The 18,780-nt window shown below is 47.7% G+C and overlaps 1 protein-coding gene across 1 annotated transcript in view; it reads left to right on the forward strand.

Annotated features, from left to right (window-relative positions):
- Nucleotides 1-18,780, forward strand: part of UBA2 (ubiquitin like modifier activating enzyme 2) — a 184,051-nt gene that overhangs the window by 79,612 nt on the left and 85,659 nt on the right. The window contains exons 7-8 of the mRNA XM_078671223.1: nt 8,833-8,900; nt 18,353-18,474. Of these exons, the coding sequence (XP_078527349.1) occupies nt 8,833-8,900; nt 18,353-18,474 (190 nt within the window). The remainder of the gene's footprint in view (nt 1-8,832; nt 8,901-18,352; nt 18,475-18,780) is intronic.

Raw genomic sequence — 18,780 nt, forward strand, 5'->3', positions numbered from 1 at the left:
CTTTGTTTTGACCTCCTCTTGTCTCTCGATCCTACCGAGAGACAAGATGGCGGCCGCTACGGACTGTTTGGAATGTTGACAGACGCCGGAGAACCAATCAGCTTCGCTTCACAAAGCTCCGTTGCGCGAAAAGTCCGCGAACCAGTGCGCTGCCCGGTCCGCTGTTACAGATATATATCTTTTTTTAAACGTTAATTTCTCAAAATCCACTGGAGCACATATATTGAGACCTACAAAAGGCACATCGGGCTACCAGTCCCTACAATTTTGCCAAGTTTCGTGCAAATCCATTCAGCCGTTCGGGCTAAAAGTGAGGCCAACCGCCCTATGGAAAACTCAATGTTAAAAACACGTTTTGGGACCCCCCTTTTTTCTCGGCCCCCACTGGACGAACCCCCCCCAAATTTTCAAGGGCTGCTCAGAAACAAAATGTGCCATTTTCCTGAAAATTTCAGCCAATTCCGTCCACAAACGCCAAAGTTATTAGACATAGAATTTTCAAAAAACCCATAGAGAAAAAATCCTAACTATATATACCTACTGGCGACCGCCAGTAGGTAATATATATATAGATTTAGATATATAGATAGATATATAAAGATTTCCAGTCCTTTATCTAAATCCTCAACTACTTTATACCTTATATTACTAAAAACATTTGTTATAAAAAAATGATCTATACAAAAAATTGTTTGGAGTCTGTCTGGAGGAGAATCAGCAAATTATTTGGACTTTAAATATAATTTCTTTAGTTTCACTGTGGTTGAAATTAAAGTTGCCATGCCGGCACTTGACCCGCCAATGAATTAATGGGATTGCTGGGGGACAATGGTTGCAAACCCATCAACAGTAAAGCTTAGTAACTGCCACGTTTCCTGTAAACATAGTAGCTGTACTGTATTTATATAATTTTGCCATTCCTGGTTATCTAATTTACTTTTGATTCCCACATATTTTCTATGACCTAAACACTAGAGATTTGATGGCACGCACATCCCTTGATACCGGTCTTGAATTTGTAGATGCTACACTATTATTCCAGGGTCCTCTTAATTTTCTGTTAATTTATGATTTACTAACTGTTAATCCTGTACACTTATATTTGATAGGGGGGCGCATATCTGCTGGTATTAAGTATAGGAATGCCTGTTCTATGGATGCTCGAATTATGTGTTGACAAGTGACCCTGTGTACTTTTCATATAATCTGGGGGTTTATAGAAGAAACTTTGGGGCACCGCAGCAGTCTTTCCCTCAAGATGAAACAGTTCAAGGGGTGGAGAGCGCACCAGACACGCCCCAACGAAATTACCTCTTAGCATGATGGTACATGAAGTTCATTATTTCTCGCTCAATTCAAAGTGTTCGTAGTCAGTGCAGTATTATCAGTTTCAGTTCGTATCCCTAGACACGTGTTTCGTGATTCTTCACTCATCAGTAGGGAAAAAGCAAAGTTCATAGGTTGTAGTGCGTGCTGCCTTGTTTTTCAGGACCAGTTCCACTCACAGCATGAAGGTGCAGGCTCCCGAGCTCGTCAGCTCACAAAATTTAAACAGTTCAAGGGGTGGAGAGCGCACCAGACACGCCCCAACAAAATTACCTCTTAGCATGATGGTACATGAAGTTCATTATTTCTCGCTCAATTCAAAGTGTTCGTAGCCAGTGCAGTATTATCAGTTTCAGTTCGTATCCCTAGACACGTGTTTCGTGATTCTTCACTCATCAGTAGGGAAAAAGCAAAGTTCATAGGTTGTAGTGCGTGCTGCCTTGTCTCTCAGGACCAGTTCCACTCACAGCATGAAGGTGCAGGCTCCCGAGCTCGTCAGCTCACAAAATTTAAACAGTTCAAGGGGTGGAGAGCGCACCAGACACGGCCCAACGAAATTACCTCTTAGCATGATGGTACATGAAGTTCATTATTTCTCGCTCAATTCAAAGTGTTCGTAGCCAGTGCAGTATTATCAGTTTCAGTTTGTATCCCTAGACACGTGTTTCGTGATTCTTCACTCATCAGTAGGTAAAAAGCAAAGTTCATAGGTTGTAGTGCGTGCTGCCTTGTCTCTCAGGACCAGTTCCACTCACAGCATGAAGGTGCAGGCTCCCGAGCTCGTCAGCTCACAAAATTTAAACAGTTCAAGGGGTGGAGAGCGCACCAGACACGCCCCAACGAAATTACCTCTTAGCATGATGGTACATGAAGTTCATTATTTCTCGCTCAATTCAAAGTGTTCGTAGCCAGTGCAGTATTATCAGTTTCAGTTCGTATCCCTAGACACGTGTTTCGTGATTCTTCACTCATCAGTAGGGAAAAAGCAAAGTTCATAGGTTGTAGTGCGTGCTGCCTTGTCTCTCAGGACCAGTTCCACTCACAGCATGAAGGTGCAGGCTCCCGAGCTCGTCAGCTCACAAAATTTAAACAGTTCAAGGGGTGGAGAGCGCACCAGACACGCCCCAACGAAATTACCTCTTAGCATGATGGTACATGAAGTTCATTATTTCTCGCTCAATTCAAAGTGTTCGTAGCCAGTGCAGTATTATCAGTTTCAGTTCGTATCCCTAGACACGTGTTTCGTGATTCTTCACTCATCAGTAGGGAAAAAGCAAAGTTCATAGGTCCCTCAAGATGACACTGATGTCTACAATGAAGATAAGAAAGAACTTTACTACAGCTGGATATCTAACATTTACAATTCTATATTCATCACGCCCTATTTTCTGCGAGTACCCAACCCAGTTTACCCTTCTAATCATGATGATTTTCTGAAATAAAAAATTGGCATTACAGATACAGTCTGCCATCCAATGGGCAACCTTATTTTTTAAATAAGACCAGTTTTCTCTGGTTTGTGGATCCAATTTAGGTACATCTTTCAGGATAATAACAAATAGAGTAGAATCAGGCAAGAGGTGTAATGTGTTAGGGGGGGGGGTACAAACAAGCATACCTTGTTAACTTGTAACTTCACAGAGCTCTTTTTTTAATTCTCTCAAAAGTACGTGGGGGGCTGGTGGTCTCGGATGTCATCTCCGTTTCCTTTGTTTGACTGCCTCGGCAGGTGTGACATACAGGCAGAAGTTTAATATGGCGGGCTGATCTTTTATTTCAAGTTCATTCACTGTAGTAAAAGTTGGGGCAACGTGTGTATTAACCCCACTTTGTTTGATGGCTGCAGGGTGTTTGTTAATGCATTCAAGAGATGCCACCTCTCCTTTATTTCCTTAAGTCCTGAAAAAATGCTCTTTTCCATATTATCGAGTTTAGTGTGTAATTCTTTTTAATTGGGGTCCTGATCTTTCAGGTTCCTCTCATGGTTTTCACCCTTTTTTAGAGTATTTACATTTTAGACTGTTCACTTTTTTGGGAATATCACCAGGATTCCCAACAGGATTTTTAGTTCTTTTGGCTGGTGGTGATTCGGCATCTCGATTGGGTGAGAGATCAATGTGTGATGTATTATTAGGGGTGCTAAGAAGATGTTTGGTCATTGAGAATTGATCAGTTGATATATCGGTGTCAGTAGACGTTAAGGGCACAGTGAGAAGGGGCATTGAATTTCCTGCAACCTCTATAATGCTGCATATGGCCACGTTTGCTGCTTGTTTAGTCACCGCCATTTAACTTTAACATTAATGATCTAATTTTCAATGAGACCCATAGCATTTGTTAAACAATTGATAATGGAATTAGTCGATTTTAAGCTTTTAGGGTTCATTTTCACCGTGCCTTGAGCATGTTTCCATTTGGCCATAGTGTAACAGTGCAAACACAAGTATATGTTTGACGGGGCACTGAATCTTTTCAGACACTCACCTGAGTCTCATATCTGGGTTGACTCCATCATCATTCTTTAGCTCACTTCTCCACCCCAGTTCAGACTCGGCCATATGCAAAACAGTCTTGACCCTGTTCCTCATGGGAACAGTCCAGCCCAAATTGCCAAGCCAGGTCTTTCGTGGATTGGAAACAATCATCTTGGGAGCAGTTTCGGGGCAACACCCCTCATTAGCGAAGCTAGCTTGAACCCAGTGGCAAAGTGAGCAAGGGACACACGTCTGCATAACCTGCCAACTTGGGGTAAACAAGCACAAGGAGAAGATGGACGTTTCACCAATCCTCTCCTAGAAAACAAATACGTCTTATCCTGTTGGACTGCTGAAAAGTCTAGGAACAGGACCTAAGAGGGATGGCCCGGCCCTACCTCAAACTGGCACAGTCAGGCGCAGATGGGCACGCACTCGGTCGGGGGAGTGCAGCCCGGATGCATCCCACGCAGCAGGGCTAAGCGAGCTACAAGTAGCAAGTTGAGATAGGCATGGCAGTGCGGGCTGCCTGGAAAGCGTTGTCCCCGGTGGCAGGTTTTGCTCGCCGCGGCTTCTCCCCAGCGTCTGGCAGCATTGCTTAAAAAGACCCCTTGTCGGTGTGCCTATACAGATACGCATTGATGTAGGCAAGGAAATGCGGGGAGTCTGGGACGCTTAGTCACCGGTGACCGGTTTTGCTCCCCGTTGCTTTTCCCCAGCATAAGGCAGCGTTGTTCAAATAACCCCTGGGTCAGCTGGTTGTGCGGGCGCTAAGTAGCGTGTTGAGGTAGATGTGGCAATGCGGGCAGTCTGGGACGCATAGTCCTCTGTGGCAGGTTTTGATATGAGATGATATGATATGATAAATAATATTTGTCAAGCGCACGTTCACCTACGGTATCTTGGCGCTGGGGTGGAAAAGCTGTCTAAAACTGGTCTGCAGAACTCAGGTGTATGCTGATGAAAAGAGCCGGGTTTTCAAGGATTTTCTGAAGTGAGCATGGGAAGGAAGAAGACTCAGTGCAGGGGGGAGGGAGTTCCAAAAAAGAGGGGCCTGTGTGGAGAGCCGCAAGCCTCCATGTTTTTTTCCGCCTAAAGGGGCGGGGGGTGAGGAGATTGTGAGTGGAAGAGCGGAGGTCGCGCTGAGGAACATATCGGTGCAAGAGAGAAGAAATGAAAGAAGGTCCCTGAGAGGAAAGAGCTTTACGAATCAGGCAGCCGAGTTTGAAAAGGCTGCGCTGAGCCACTGGGAGCCAATGTAGGCTCTTTAATAGGGGCTTAGTATGAGTGGATTTAGGCAGTCCATAGACCAACCTGGCTGCCTGGTTCTGGATGAGTTGAAGACTTTTGATTTGGTATGCAGGGATGCCCACAAATAAGGAGTTCGCATAATCAATTTGCGAGATAACCAGCCCCAAGGTGACCTGAATAAGAGCTTTGTGGGAAAGGAATCTGCTGATTTTTCGTATGCGACGCAAGTGGTAGAAACAAGTGGAGACCACAGACTTGATTTGTGCCCTCATAGAGTGGTCTTTGGAGATGGTGATCCCTAAACTCCTGATAGTGTCAACAGGTGAAGGAGAGGGACCAAGTGAACGAGGCCAGAAAAGCAAGTTCCAAGGGTTATTGTGGGACCAGTGAGAACTAACTCCGTTTTGTCAGGGTTAAGTTTGAGTTGATTATAATTCATCCAGGAGCTTATGAAGTTAATTACAGAGTGGACATGTTGTATAGAGGAAGGGGAAGAGTCGATGCTGAAGATGATCTGGAGGTCATCCGCGTATTGAAAATAGTGACAGATTTTTGTTGAAGCTCCGAGATGAGGACTGATGTAAAGATTAAAAAGAAGTGTTGAAAGCGAGGAGCCCTGCGGGACTCCACATGTAAGGTGTTTTCCCACCGAGGAAAAAGGTGGGAGGGACACTGCTTGAGTACAATCCTGAAGAAAGGAGGCGATCCACTTCAATGGTAGCCCCTGGATGCCGGCGTGCTCGACACGTTCAAGATGGAATGATCTACCGTGTCGAACGCTGCCGCCAAATCCAGGAGCGCCGGAGGGATGTTCTGATCCGCCCCCCTTCTTAACTCCTCATGAACGGCCAAGGCGATAGACTCAGTGGAGTGCTGGGGTCTAAAGCCGGCCTGATGGGGATCAAGGAAGTGAGAGGATTAAATAAAGTCACTCAAGCAGCTACCCACATAGGCTTCCAAGACTTTACCCAGGTAGGGAAGGAGGGAAATTGGATGGAAATTAGAGGGAATGTCGGGATCTGATCCTGGTTTTTTCAGGATTGGGGAGACCACCGCAGTTTTGAAGGAAAGGGGAACCACTCAAGAAGAGAGGGAATTGTTCAGAAGGGTAAGAGGGGGCGTAGGGATGTTGCGAAAGATCTCACGGCTAATATCAGGAGGGCAACAATCCTGAGGTGAACCCAACTTCACTTTCCCTAAGAGACAGAAGAAGATGTCATCAGTGAGAGTGGAAAACGCAAGATAATGGGAATGGTTGGGGGCAGCTATGGAGGGGTGTGGCATAGTGACAGTAGCAGGGATACTAGATTTTATTGTTGTAATTTTGTCAATAAAATAGCTATTAAGAGAGTCGCAAAGAAGTTGTGATGGGGGGGATTTAGCAGTGACGCGGTCAGGTTTGACCATCTCGTCCACAATGGAGAAAATAGTTTTAGATTTACAGCTGGCGCTAAGTATTTTCGCCGAGAAGTTTGCTGATTTGGCCGACGCGATGGACGACTTATAGTCCTGTAGGGCCTTCAGGAACAGGGTTTTCATGAGGGGGCAGTAGTGAAGCCTACACTTGGGCTCCAGTTGGCGCAGAGTGAGCTTCCTGTCCCTAAAGTCTTTAGTGAACCAAAGTTGGTCATTGTGGGGTCGCTTAATTTTTAAGATCCTAAGGGGGGCAAAGTTGTCTCTCGCCTGGGTCAACCAGGAGGAGAGAGCGTCTGCTTGGGCATGTGGCGAACATTGGGAATCCGAAAGATCAGGAAAGGCAGAGAGGGTGGAAGTGAGATTGGAGCAAATGGAAGGAATATCTACATGCTTCCAGTTTCTAATCATGGTGGGGGCAGCTGAATGTGTAGATATGGTAGCCGGAAGGCTAATAGAGAGAGAAACAGAGTAGTTTTGCTCACTGCAGCTTCTCCCCAGCGTCTGGCAGCGTTGTTCAAACATCCCCACAGAATGGTTTAAACCTACATGCAGGTCTTCTGAATGAAATACCCTATTTCTATTGCTGAGCGAGTGGCAGGGCCTCATCTTGCCCCTCCCCACACTCGACTTTTGTAACAAATAGCATGTTACTCTCTGCACATCTGTAAATCTACTATCTATATAAAAGCATATTTCTGTGACACAGCAAGTGCGCACTTTTAGGGGTGATAACCAAACTAGCCCATTATTTGTTGTATGCATCTTTCGTATGTCTGTGCCTGTAAAAACCGCTTTTATTTTACAGTTGGTTAAAATGTCTCATCTTGATGCTCTTTCTGCATGTACGTTTTCTATGTAGTGCACGAGTAGCGAGATGTTGTTTCAAAATGCTTATGAATATATCATGTTACACATATTTTGTGACCTTGATGTCTAGTTGATGTTTTAAATATTTTTTTTAAAACTTTTTATTAAATCACTGCTTTTAATGTATCCAGAACAAGGACATGCATGTGCATTTTCAGAAACTATAGCATAATATACATCCAGCGCTGTTAACATCGTATCCTCTGGCTTTACACGGACTCACTACTCGTGCTTAAATACTTGAAAGACTGCTTCTCAGAATTGGGGCGACCCGAGCTTTTTACAAGACCAGATTCTATCAGCAGATCTGATGTAATATATGTGAAGAAAACCTTTTCCCTTTCTCGGTATCTACATCGAGAGGAGGTGGACCGGATTAAAAGCAGTGTCCGGACAAACGTTGTAATAAAATCTACACCCAGTATGGAACCGTATTTGTCTTGGCCAATGTCGGGCTTTGATCGATTTTTGTTAACCAGGTTTCGTCTGGACCTTTTCCATTTATTGCTTGCCGTTCCTAAGGGGAGCCACCGAGGCCAAGTGCTACCGTCCTGCGGCTGCGACAATGTGTCTCCGCAGGACTTAGTGCACTTCCTATTTATTTGTCCTTATTATGATATACCTCGGAGGCTTTACTTAAAGCCTCTTCTTAAAATCAATGAATTTTACCCACATTAGACCTGCACTTTGTTATCTACAGCTGCTAACTCATGACTGCACTTTATTTGCAACTGGATTTTTAAAACTGGCACTAAAATTTAGAAATAGCATGGAGGGATAAATGTTTAAAATTGTTTTTAACATTGTACTGTATATGGTGAATTGTAATTTTTTTAAATTTCAGAAGTGGTTTTTAGAACGTTCTAAATCTTTTTTTTAAAAAATCTTGTTTATTAACTGTGCTTGTATGGTTTTGTTCGAATAACCGATTAAAGATTTTGACTACTGACTAGTCGTGAGCCGAGTTACTCTTATTTGAAGTAGCAGTACAATTTTGTTGACAATAGAACCAATATCCTGAATGACATAGGAACAATAATAATCACAACAGGGAATCTAGTTTCCCTCTCTAAATCCACATCGCTAAACCACCTCCCCCTCCCTCCACCCACCCTCGTGGCAGTAACAGACAGGTGGTGCATTACCTCTATACTAAATGGAAAACTAGGAGTGCGATCGTAGCTTGCTTATACATCATGCTTTCGTGGTGTGAGAGGGTGCGGGTGATAGCATTACCTTGTGTGCTGTCAGAGTGGGCTAATCGCAATGGATCGCTATCCGTCGTTTAGCCAAAACCAGTCCTAGTAGCGCAAACTTAAAGCGCATCCTAGTACTTTTCTTGTGTCTGAAGCACCCCAAAAGACAGTGTTTTATGGAATTAGCAATACGCACCGCCGTTGCCATGTGAAGAGCTAGCACCACCTGAAACCAATACTGCTGCAGCTGCGGAGGTGCCATTTCACAGCTTTCATTCATTGTTCATTTGTATACCTTTTAGTCAGTTGTTTGGGGAAGAAGATGCAGATCAAGAAGTATCTCCTGACACCGCTGACCCTGAAGCCTCATGTAAGTGATTCTTTTGAAACTTTCAGTCTCACCTGAAATTTGTTTGGGCCCTGACTACCAGTAAATAATTACTAATTCTGCAACTTGGTTACTTGTTGGTTGGCCACAGTTTACAATGTTTGCATTTTATACTGCAACAATACGGACGTTCATGCATTTCATCTATCAAAGCTCAACAAGGAAATGTAAATGGAACCTTGTCTAGGATATTGGCTTAGAAGGGCACATCATGAAATCCGTTTTTCGTGAACATTAACACTGCATTGCCAGTTCATTTCCTGCTCTGCTTGCTGTGAATCCCTTTTCTATGACTGAGGCATACATGTTCCTTTTGGTCTGCTTTAATGGTTTCCACACAACACCTCACTACCTGGCATGCGCCTCGCACTGCAGGACCTTGATGTATTGTTTCCCATTTAGAATCTGGGATTCAAATAATTACTGTGCTTTCCATAAGGTAGAATATCTTTACTTTCAGCATGTGTATGTGAGGGGCGCATAATCAGACATCTAAACACAATTCGTCTTGGTGTGTGTGTCTTTGTTCCCAGATCATTGTCATCTGATGGAGCTCTGAGCGTAGTCTGGCTAACATAAGAGTTTGAGAAGACTTCTGCCTTATTTCTTAATGGAGTGACCATTGAGACAGGCCCTGTAATTCACCTATTTGTTCTAGATGGCAATTGTAAATCTTGTTCTCTGCAGATTAAGTTTTTCCAGAGGCTGAGAGCTGCATCTCCCTTCTTATCCACAGTTTGAAGACTTACTATCTAAAATGTTCCATACCTGCTTAGAGTATCTTTAAAACTGTCTAAGCAATCGCCATCTTTTTCTTGTAGCTCTATTTGCTAGCTGGGCTGTGATGTGTCTGGCTTTGCCAAATTGACATTAATCCTTCCATCATCTTGTATAAGCCTCTTGCTTCCTAACAAAGTAGCAGCCTCTTTTGCTTAGTTCCTAAATATTCAGTTCTAGCACTTGCTTGCAATCCTGCTCTCTCCCAAAGCGCTGTAAAACATGTTGTCGCTTACACTTTTTTTTTTTTAATGGCCACGAATCTATCACGTTTAGTTTACAACTTTCCCATCTTCCACACTTCTTCTCTGCACATTGGCCTTTATTTGCACTTTACAGGGATAAAGGAACATGGAGGTCCAGAGTCCTTGGGCCACTTATTCATAAAAGCTCTTAAAATCCGCCAAAAGTGAGGCTTTTTATAGCCAAGTTCAGGTCCTTTTCAAGGAGACTAATATGCAGATTGGAGATGCTGTCATGCCACTGCTTGAGGCATCTCTATCAGTGAGCAAATGTCACTTTGCTCTGCCACAATCTCTAGCATCCTAACCAACTTATTTTGAAGTCCATTTAGCTGCAGTTTCTACTCTTTCAAAATAAATCCCCGCTCCCCATTTCCTCAGGCAGGAGTCCCTCTGAGATTGTGTGAACAACCTGAGTTTTCCCATGTCGCAGCTGTAATTTTCGGAGGTACTTTCACATTATTCTTTAGAACAGGTATACAAGTCATAGTTGGTACAGTCCTGTCCTCTTTTAATGCTGCAACAGACTACTGCTAAACATGTTATAACTGCAGGACTGACCTCTTCTCAGTCCCTTGTTCTTCCTGATCTTTGTTGGCTACTTTGATAACTGTGAGCCCCCAGCCCATTGCAGTGCCAGTGTGTGGCCCCAGTAAAATATAGAAAAATATTGGGGGTTCACTTCCTTGCTTATTGCTCAGACTGGCCAGGGGGCTCACTCCATTGCCCCTTGGATCAAAAGTACTACCCAACTTTGTAGCATGGAAGCGGAAGCTTCTCCTTTTATGCTTCGACACGCTCGGATATAGGCAGCAGAAATAAGCTGGGCGAGCATTCTAGGTCAGGGTATTTTTATAGTGGAATAAACTGTCTCTTGGTCCTAGATTGAAAAAGGATTCTCTTTTAATTTAAGTAACCGGATCTTCACGGAGATGCACTTTCAGGAAAAGGCCAGACTTTGATGGGCAGCATTACCCGGTCAAAGTTCTGTGTCGTGACATTTCTGTAGTAGGGGATCTCTGTGTATAGTCATAATCTAGTGAATAGTCCCGCCCATGTGCGTGGACCCCGGAGCAATCAAAAATAATCTCTTACAGTGTCGAAAAATGCAGAACTGCACAGACACTTAAGAGAGAATTTAAAGACAGATAATGCAGCCTATAAAAGCTACACTGTCCAGTACTTCAACTAGAAATTCCACCACAAAATCCACAAAACAGCAAAGCCTGTACAGATTTCCCTTGCTTTAACAGCAAACACCCTCTGGAATGATAGAGAGGAGAACCTGGACAGACAAGCCTCATAGGCTGCCATTATGTGGCTCAGAGCAGGATACTGTGCCTTTAAGAGAACCTTCCAGAACTTCACAGTATCCCAGAATGCACTGCAGGTCCCATTTAGTTTCAGTTCTTTTTTCCGGCTCCTGCAAGCAGGACCCTGGAGCATTGAGCTCTCCCTTTTTCAAGGGTTTATTGGTGTTTTTTCACTGTAATTTCGATTTGAGTGCTTCTAAAGTACTTTAGTGTTGTTCTTCTTGGTTTTTGCTCCTTTTTGATGTCAAATATGCCTGCATTATTTGACAAATGCCCGGAGTGCTCCAGGAAGAAGGCAAAATCAGATTCCCATGAGGTGTGTATCCTCTGCCTACCCTCTTCCCACATCCCTGAGGAGTGTGAGATTTGTCAAGGCTTCTCTGGCAGGACCCTGAAGGAAAGACAGAAGATCAGGCTTCAGGGCCTCGAGGAAAGAAGGCTGAAGGCGCAAGGTGGGTCTGGAGGGGCTTCTTCTGCCCATGCTGAGGCCTCTGGGGGGCTCCCTAGGGGCAGGAAGACCAGCAAACATTCCCATTCTCCGTCGGGGTCGGTGGCACTGACCACGACGTCTAGAGGGATGACTACGGTCTGTTCCCCATCTCCCCAAGGCTCTGGGTCGAAGAAACGTCGACGTCGAGGGAGTTGCACAGGCCGCCGTCGAAGTCTCCTTTGACGGTTTCGTCGTCGAGTGGTCGGCGTCGACGGGCCCGGCGTCGGCGCTCGCCGTCGAGGCGACACCGCCGTTCGCCGTTGACGAAGAGGAAACGATCGTCGTCGAGGGGATCCTCGTCGTCGAGGCCGCCGTCGAGGCGGAAGAGGTCGAGGCGGAAGAGGTCGCCGTCGAGGCAGAAGAGGTCGCCGTCGAGGCAGAAGAGGTCGCCGTCGAGGCGGAAGATGTCACCGTCGAGGCGGAAGGGGTCGCCGATCACTCGACGTCGGCGGGCCCGGCGTCGGCGCTCGCCGTCGAGGCGACACCGCCGTTCGCGGTTGACGAAGAGGGGATCCTCGTCGTCGAGGCGGAAGAGGTCGCCGTCGAGGCGGAAGAGGTCGCCGTCGAGGCAGCCGTCGAGGCGGAAGATGTCGCCGTCGAGGCGGAAGGGGTCGCCGATCACTCGACGTCGACGGGCCCGGCGTCGGCGCTCGCCGTCGAGGCGACACCGCCGTTGACGAAGAGGAAACGATCGTCGTCGAGGGGATCCTCATCGTCGAGGCCGCCGTTGAGGCGGAAGAGGTCGCCGTCGAGGCGGAAGAGGTCGCCGTCGAGGCGGAAGAGGTCGCCGTCGAGGCGGAAGAGGTCGCCGTCGAGGCGGAAGGGGTCGCCGTCGAGGCGGAAGGGGTCGCCGTCGAGGCGGTCGAGGTCGCCGTCGAGGCATGGAAGACGGTCGACGCCGAGGCATGGAAGACGGTCGACGCCGAAGAGGCGCTCGACGTCGAGGGGCCTACGCTAGCCGTCTGGTCACCGTTCTTCGACGAATCTGGGTGAGAGGCCTGATGCTGTGGGGGGCTCTCCACAGTCCGGATCTGGAAAGGAAGGCGGGTCACCGGGATCGGTGTACTCCGAGGTGTATACTCCAAAGAAGAGTGTTACACCCCCGCCGCCGAGGGGTCTCCCTCCGAGGGCTCCGACCCCTCCTCCGTTGCCTCCTCTGCCTCCACTTCCACCGGTGCGGCGGCCTCAAGTGCCAGAAAAGCCGCCCCCGGTTCCACCGAGGTCGGTCTTGTTGCCCAGGCTTCCGGCCCCTCCCAAAGGGACTCCTAAGCCGCAGGTCCCGTCCAAGCCCAAGACCCCCGCCCCGGGGAAGCCGGCAGAGCGTCCCAGACCTAGGATATCACGGTCGCGCTCCGGACGGAGAGAAAGATCGAGGAGTAGACACAGGTCCTCCACTAGATCTAGGCATCCCCATAGGAGGCGAAGATCGAGGTCCCGTACGGACTCCTCTAGGACTCGCTCCTATTCACCTACCTTATCGGACTCCCCGCAGACTAGGGTGTCTCCGGTAGACGACATCAGCACGTTCCAGGAGGTTCTCCTGAGGGGGGCTGCGAAGTTGGGTATCACGGTTGACGGCTCCTACACCTACGACGTCCATGATATTCGAGACTCTTCACAAGAAGCACCTGTCTCGCCCTCTGCTGCCATTGGTGCCAGGACTGGTCGAACCTGCGGAGGAGCTGTTCCTTACGCCTGCGGTGGTGAAGGCTGCTCCCTCCCGACTTCTGAAGAAGTACAGGGCACCGAATTCGGACCCGGCCTTCCTGCGAATGGACCCAGTGCCCGATTCCGTGATAGTGACGGCGGCCAGGAAGTTACATTCTACCTCCACCGTGCCACCGGATAAAGAAAGCCGTTGGATTGATTCGGCTGGAAGGAAGGCTTGTGGGACTTCTTCCACGACTATGAAGGCCTCCAGCGATTCGGCATTGCTGGGGCGGTACGGCCGTGCGCTTTGGGATTCCCTGGAACAGTTCGCGGACCTTCTGCCACGCGACAGTAGGGAGGACTTCCAAGAAATTGTTACGGAAGGGATGCTGGTTTCGAACCAGGCCATCAGCGCCGCTGCGGATATGTCGCTGTTGGCGGCACATGGTTACTGTCACGGGGTCAACCAGCGCCGCCATGCTTGGCTCAGACTTACGTCACTCAAGCCTGAGGCACAGCAGCGGGTGGCCAATCTGCCCTTTTCCGGTGAAACACGCTTCAGAAAACATGCCGACGATGAAATGGCCCGCATGAAGGCTGAGGCGGAGACCCTGACGACTGTGGGCTTGGAGAAGCCCAAAGAAAAGAAGCCCTACCGCCCGTTTCAACGACGGTTCGGTTCGCAGGGAAAAGGAGGAGGACAGTCTTCGGGACAACAGCAGCAACAACAACAGCAGCAGTTCCGGAGACCCTTTCAAAAACGCCAGAGGGGTAGAGGTGGACAGCAGTCCTCTACCGTGAACAAAGGCCCGGCCGGGTCTCGACCCTGAGCGGTTACTTCCCCTTCATCAGTTACCCGCTCCGGTGGGGGGAAGCGTTCAATTTTTACTGGCAGAGTGGAGAAAAATTATTCGGGACAAGTGGGTGCTGAATATTGTTTGCAATGGATACAGTCTTCGGTTCACCAGCCCTCCTCCATTGATTCCTCCGGTCAGCTCGCAGTATCGGCTGCGCGAGCTCCAGGCGGAGGCCGATATCCTGTTAAGGAAAAGGGCGATAGAAGTCGTACCTCTGTCTCAAAGAGGAAGAGGTCTGTACTCCCGGTTCTTTCTGGTCCGCAAGAAGGACAAGAACGAGTTCAGGCCCATTCTAGACTTGCGACAGGCAAACAAGTGGAATAGCAGAGAAAAGTTTTGCATGCTGTCGTTGCATCAGATTTATCCTCAGTTGCAACAGGGAGACTGGCTGTGTGCCATAGACCTACAGGATACATACTTCCATGTGCCCATTGCACACAAACACAGGAAGTTCCTGCGATTTCAAGTCGGCACCAATCACTATCAGTACACGGTACTTCCATTTGGGCTGAAGTCTGCGCCCAGGACTTTCTCGAAGTGCATGGCAGTGGTAGCGGCACACCTGCGGAAGAACAAGGTGTTTGTCTACCCGTACCTGGACGATTGGTTGATCAAGGCCTCCTCCTTCTCGGAAGCTCAAGCGCACTTCCAGAAGACGTGCGTTCTATTGAACAAGCTGGGGTTGCACATCAACATGTCCAAGTCTGTCCCGACTCCGGTCCAGTGCATACAGTACTTGGGAGCCTCCATCAATACGCTGTCAGCAAGCGTGTCTCCTTCGGAGGAGCGACGATTATCACTCCTTCGGAAGGCTCAGGCTCTCATGACCACTCCATCTAAGACAGTGAGAATGGTGTCTTCTCTACTGGGATCGATGGCCTCGTGCATCTTCCTGACGCCACATGCGCGGCTGCACATGAGATCGCTGCAGGAGTGCTTGGAGGATCAGTGGGACCAGAGGAAAGGATCTTGGGACGACAAGATACGACTGTCTCTGCATGCTCTTCAGTCTCTGAAGTGGTGGTGTTCAGCGGAGAATCTCCTGAGAGGGGTTCCCTTCCACAAGGACATTCCCACACAGACTATCGTGACGGATGCTTCTCTCCAGGGATGGGGAGCGCACTCCGGAGACTTGCAGATTCAAGGGACGTGGTCCCCGACGGAGTCCACGTACCACATCAATTTCCTGGAACTCAGAGCTGTTCACTTGGCACTGACGGCTTTTCACCCGTCCTTCCAGACCGACTCTCTGCTTGTACAGACGGACAATACGACCACGATGTATTACCTCAACAAGCAGGGGGGCTCGAGATCCCGCACTCTGTCGCAGGAGGCGCAGGCGATCTGGCACTGGCTTCTGGCCCGAGGACTGACGATCACGGCCACCCATCTGCCAGGTGTGCAGAATGTTCAGGCAGACGAACTGAGCAGACTGATTCAGGAGAACCACGAATGGGTCATAAACGACGAAGTACTAGGAGAAGTCTTCGCAAGGTGGGGAACTCCAGACGTAGATCTGTTCGCCACCGCCGAAAACAGCAAATGCCGAGACTTCGCCTCCAGGTACTACCAGCCGGGGACGCTGGGGAATGCGTTATGGATCAACTGGTCGAACAGCTTTCTGTACGGTTGTCCACCCATTCCCCTGATTCCGACGGTTCTCATCAAGCTGTCCCAGTCCAGGGCGCGGATGATACTGATTGCCCCGGAATGGCCCAGGCAGTGGTGGTTCACGGACCTGCTTCACCGGTCTCTCTTTCCTCACATGAAGCTGCCGTGCAGGCCGGACCTTCTCACCAAGTTCGGGGGGCGGATGTTGCACCCCAACCTCTCGTCTTTGAGTTTGGCGACATGGCTCCTGAGATAGTGCAATATGGCCATCTGAATCTCCCAGAGGATTGCATGGACATACTGAAGGAGGCTAAGCGACCTTCCACTAGGACTTCTTATGCTTACAAGTGGAAGAGGTTTTGCATCTGGTGCAAGTCCAAGAACTATGACCCAACGACATGTAAGGAAGATGTCATCCTTCCATATCTACTACATCTGGCGCAGTCTGGCCTTAATGTCCATTCCATTAAGGTTCATCTGGCTGCTTTGACTGCCTACAGGAAATGCCCTTCACAGACTTCCTTCTTCCAGATCCCTGTGATCAAAGATTTTTTGGAAGGCTTGAAGGAAGTATTCCCTCCTGTCAGGCTTCCTTCGCCTTCATGGGAATTGAATGTGGTGCTGTCCAGATTGATGAAGGAGCCTTTTGAACCTATTCATAAGGCTTCGTTGCAGCACCTGTCCTGGAAGGCGGCGTTCCTCGTGGCCATTACATCGGCCCGCAGGGTGAGTGAAATTCAGGCGTTGTGTTGCCAAGAACCTTATACTGTACTTCATGCTGCTAAGGTTGTTATGCGTACTCACCCTAAATTTCTTCCCAAGGTTATTTCTGATTTTCATGTCAACCAGACTATAACTTTGCCTACGTTTTTTCAGAATCCTTCATCTCCAGCGGAAAGGTCTTTACATTCCCTGGATGTTAGGAGGGTGTTGAAATTTTATCTCGATAAAACCAAAGATATTCGTAGGTCAGACCAATTGTTTATCAATTATGGATCAGTCAGGACGGGTCTTGCTACCTCTAAACAGTCCATCTCGAGGTGGATTGTGTCCTGCATACAATTGTGTTACCAAAAAGCTAATAAGACCTTAGGGGGCAAACCTAAGGCTCATTCCACCAGGGGCAAAGCTACCACGACAGCTTTGCTTCGTAATGTTCCCATTGCAGAGATCTGCAAGGCGGCCACTTGGAAGTCGGTCCATACCTTTGCTAAGCATTACTGCCTGGACACTGATGCCAGGGCAGACGCTCAGGTTGGGCAGGCTTCGCTGCGAAATCTGTTCGCACATTAGTGGTGTTATTTCTCGTTTCTCCGCCACCGCTTTGGTGTGGGGATGGGCTTGCCATTCTATTCACTAGATTATGACTATACACAGAGATCCCCTACTACAGAAGGAGTAGTTTCTGTCCTGTAACTCCAGTTCTGTAGTAGGGGTATCTCTGTTATAGTCATAAGCGCCCGCCCTCCTCCCCGGTGGAGAGAGATATTCCTGTATGGAATGCTACAGGTCTGGCGTGTTACGCCTTCAAAAAGAACTGAAACTAAATGGGACCTGCAGTGCATTCTGGGATACTGTGAAGTTCTGGAAGGTTCTCTTAAAGGCACAGTATCCTGCTCTGAGCCACATAATGGCAGCCTATGAGGCTTGTCTGTCCAGGTTCTCCTCTCTATCATTCCAGAGGGTGTTTGCTGTTAAAGCAAGGGAAATCTGTACAGGCTTTGCTGTTTTGTGGATTTTGTGGTGGAATTTCTAGTTGAAGTACTGGACAGTGTAGCTTTTATAGGCTGCATTATCTGTCTTTAAATTCTCTCTTAAGTGTCTGTGCAGTTCTGCATTTTTCGACACTGTAAGAGATTATTTTTGATTGCTCCGGGGTCCACGCACATGGGCGGGACTATTCACTAGATTATGACTATAACAGAGATACCCCTACTACAGAACTGGAGTTACAGGACAGAAACTACTCCTTCCATGCTTTTGTAGTTTACTAATGTAAATCACCTTTTCCACAGAAACTGTTATTCTTCTCTATACAAACCATATGTATTCATAGCTGTTCCTTGCTGCAGAGATAAATAATTCTATTCTAGCAGCTTTTCTGCAGCTAAACTTTAGTTAAATATTTCTAATATCAAACCGCTTTTTCATGAGAATAAGTGCTGGGCAAAGACTCTGAATCAGGTGTTCTGTTACCTATGTTTTTGCCTCCAAAACTTTGATTGCTTAAGGATCCATACACTAGATAGTATGGAAAGTCTGTGACTGATGGGGATCTCGAGGGACGCATGTCTTGTAAATAACATCTTCACAGTTCACTTGATGAAGGATAAATGCTGTAACAGTTAGGGGTTTTTTGCTCTTTTTTGCTGCTTAGCCTACAAAGCAAAGTTGCATTGTATTAAGCTAATTAACTTTCTTGTTATTCTCCGAGTGGCTTTGAGGAGCTTATTTAAACTGAGCAAGTAGGACTTATTCGATTGTGTGTTTTCAGGGGAGGCAGCGGAAGCAGCAGTACAAGCAAATGCATCCAACGAGGACGGTGACATCAAACGCGTTTCAACAAAGCAGTGGGCAAAATCAACAGGATACGATCCTGTAAAACTCTTTAACAAGGTGAGTGCAGTGCAAACCACTGAAGCTGTTTTTATGGAATTGTTGTACTTTGTAGGAAATCAAGAAAACTAGCAATGTAACTTGAATGCCATATATAGCAGTGGCGGCCGGCACATCCGGGCTCCCCATAGCCAATCACAACGCTGCATTGCAGCATTGTGATTGGTCCGAGCGCCATAATGCGGCGCTCACACAAGCAGTGGGAGCCAGGCCATATTCTGCACCCGGGCTGCAGTACGGCTTGGGTGGAGCGCATGCAAAGTGCGCATGAATGTTAGGCCGGCCCGAGACAGAGTGTGCCTACCA

This window comes from Lissotriton helveticus, chromosome 12, assembly GCF_964261635.1.
Source record: "Lissotriton helveticus chromosome 12, aLisHel1.1, whole genome shotgun sequence".
In the NCBI taxonomy this organism is placed as follows: Eukaryota; Metazoa; Chordata; class Amphibia; order Caudata; family Salamandridae; genus Lissotriton; species Lissotriton helveticus.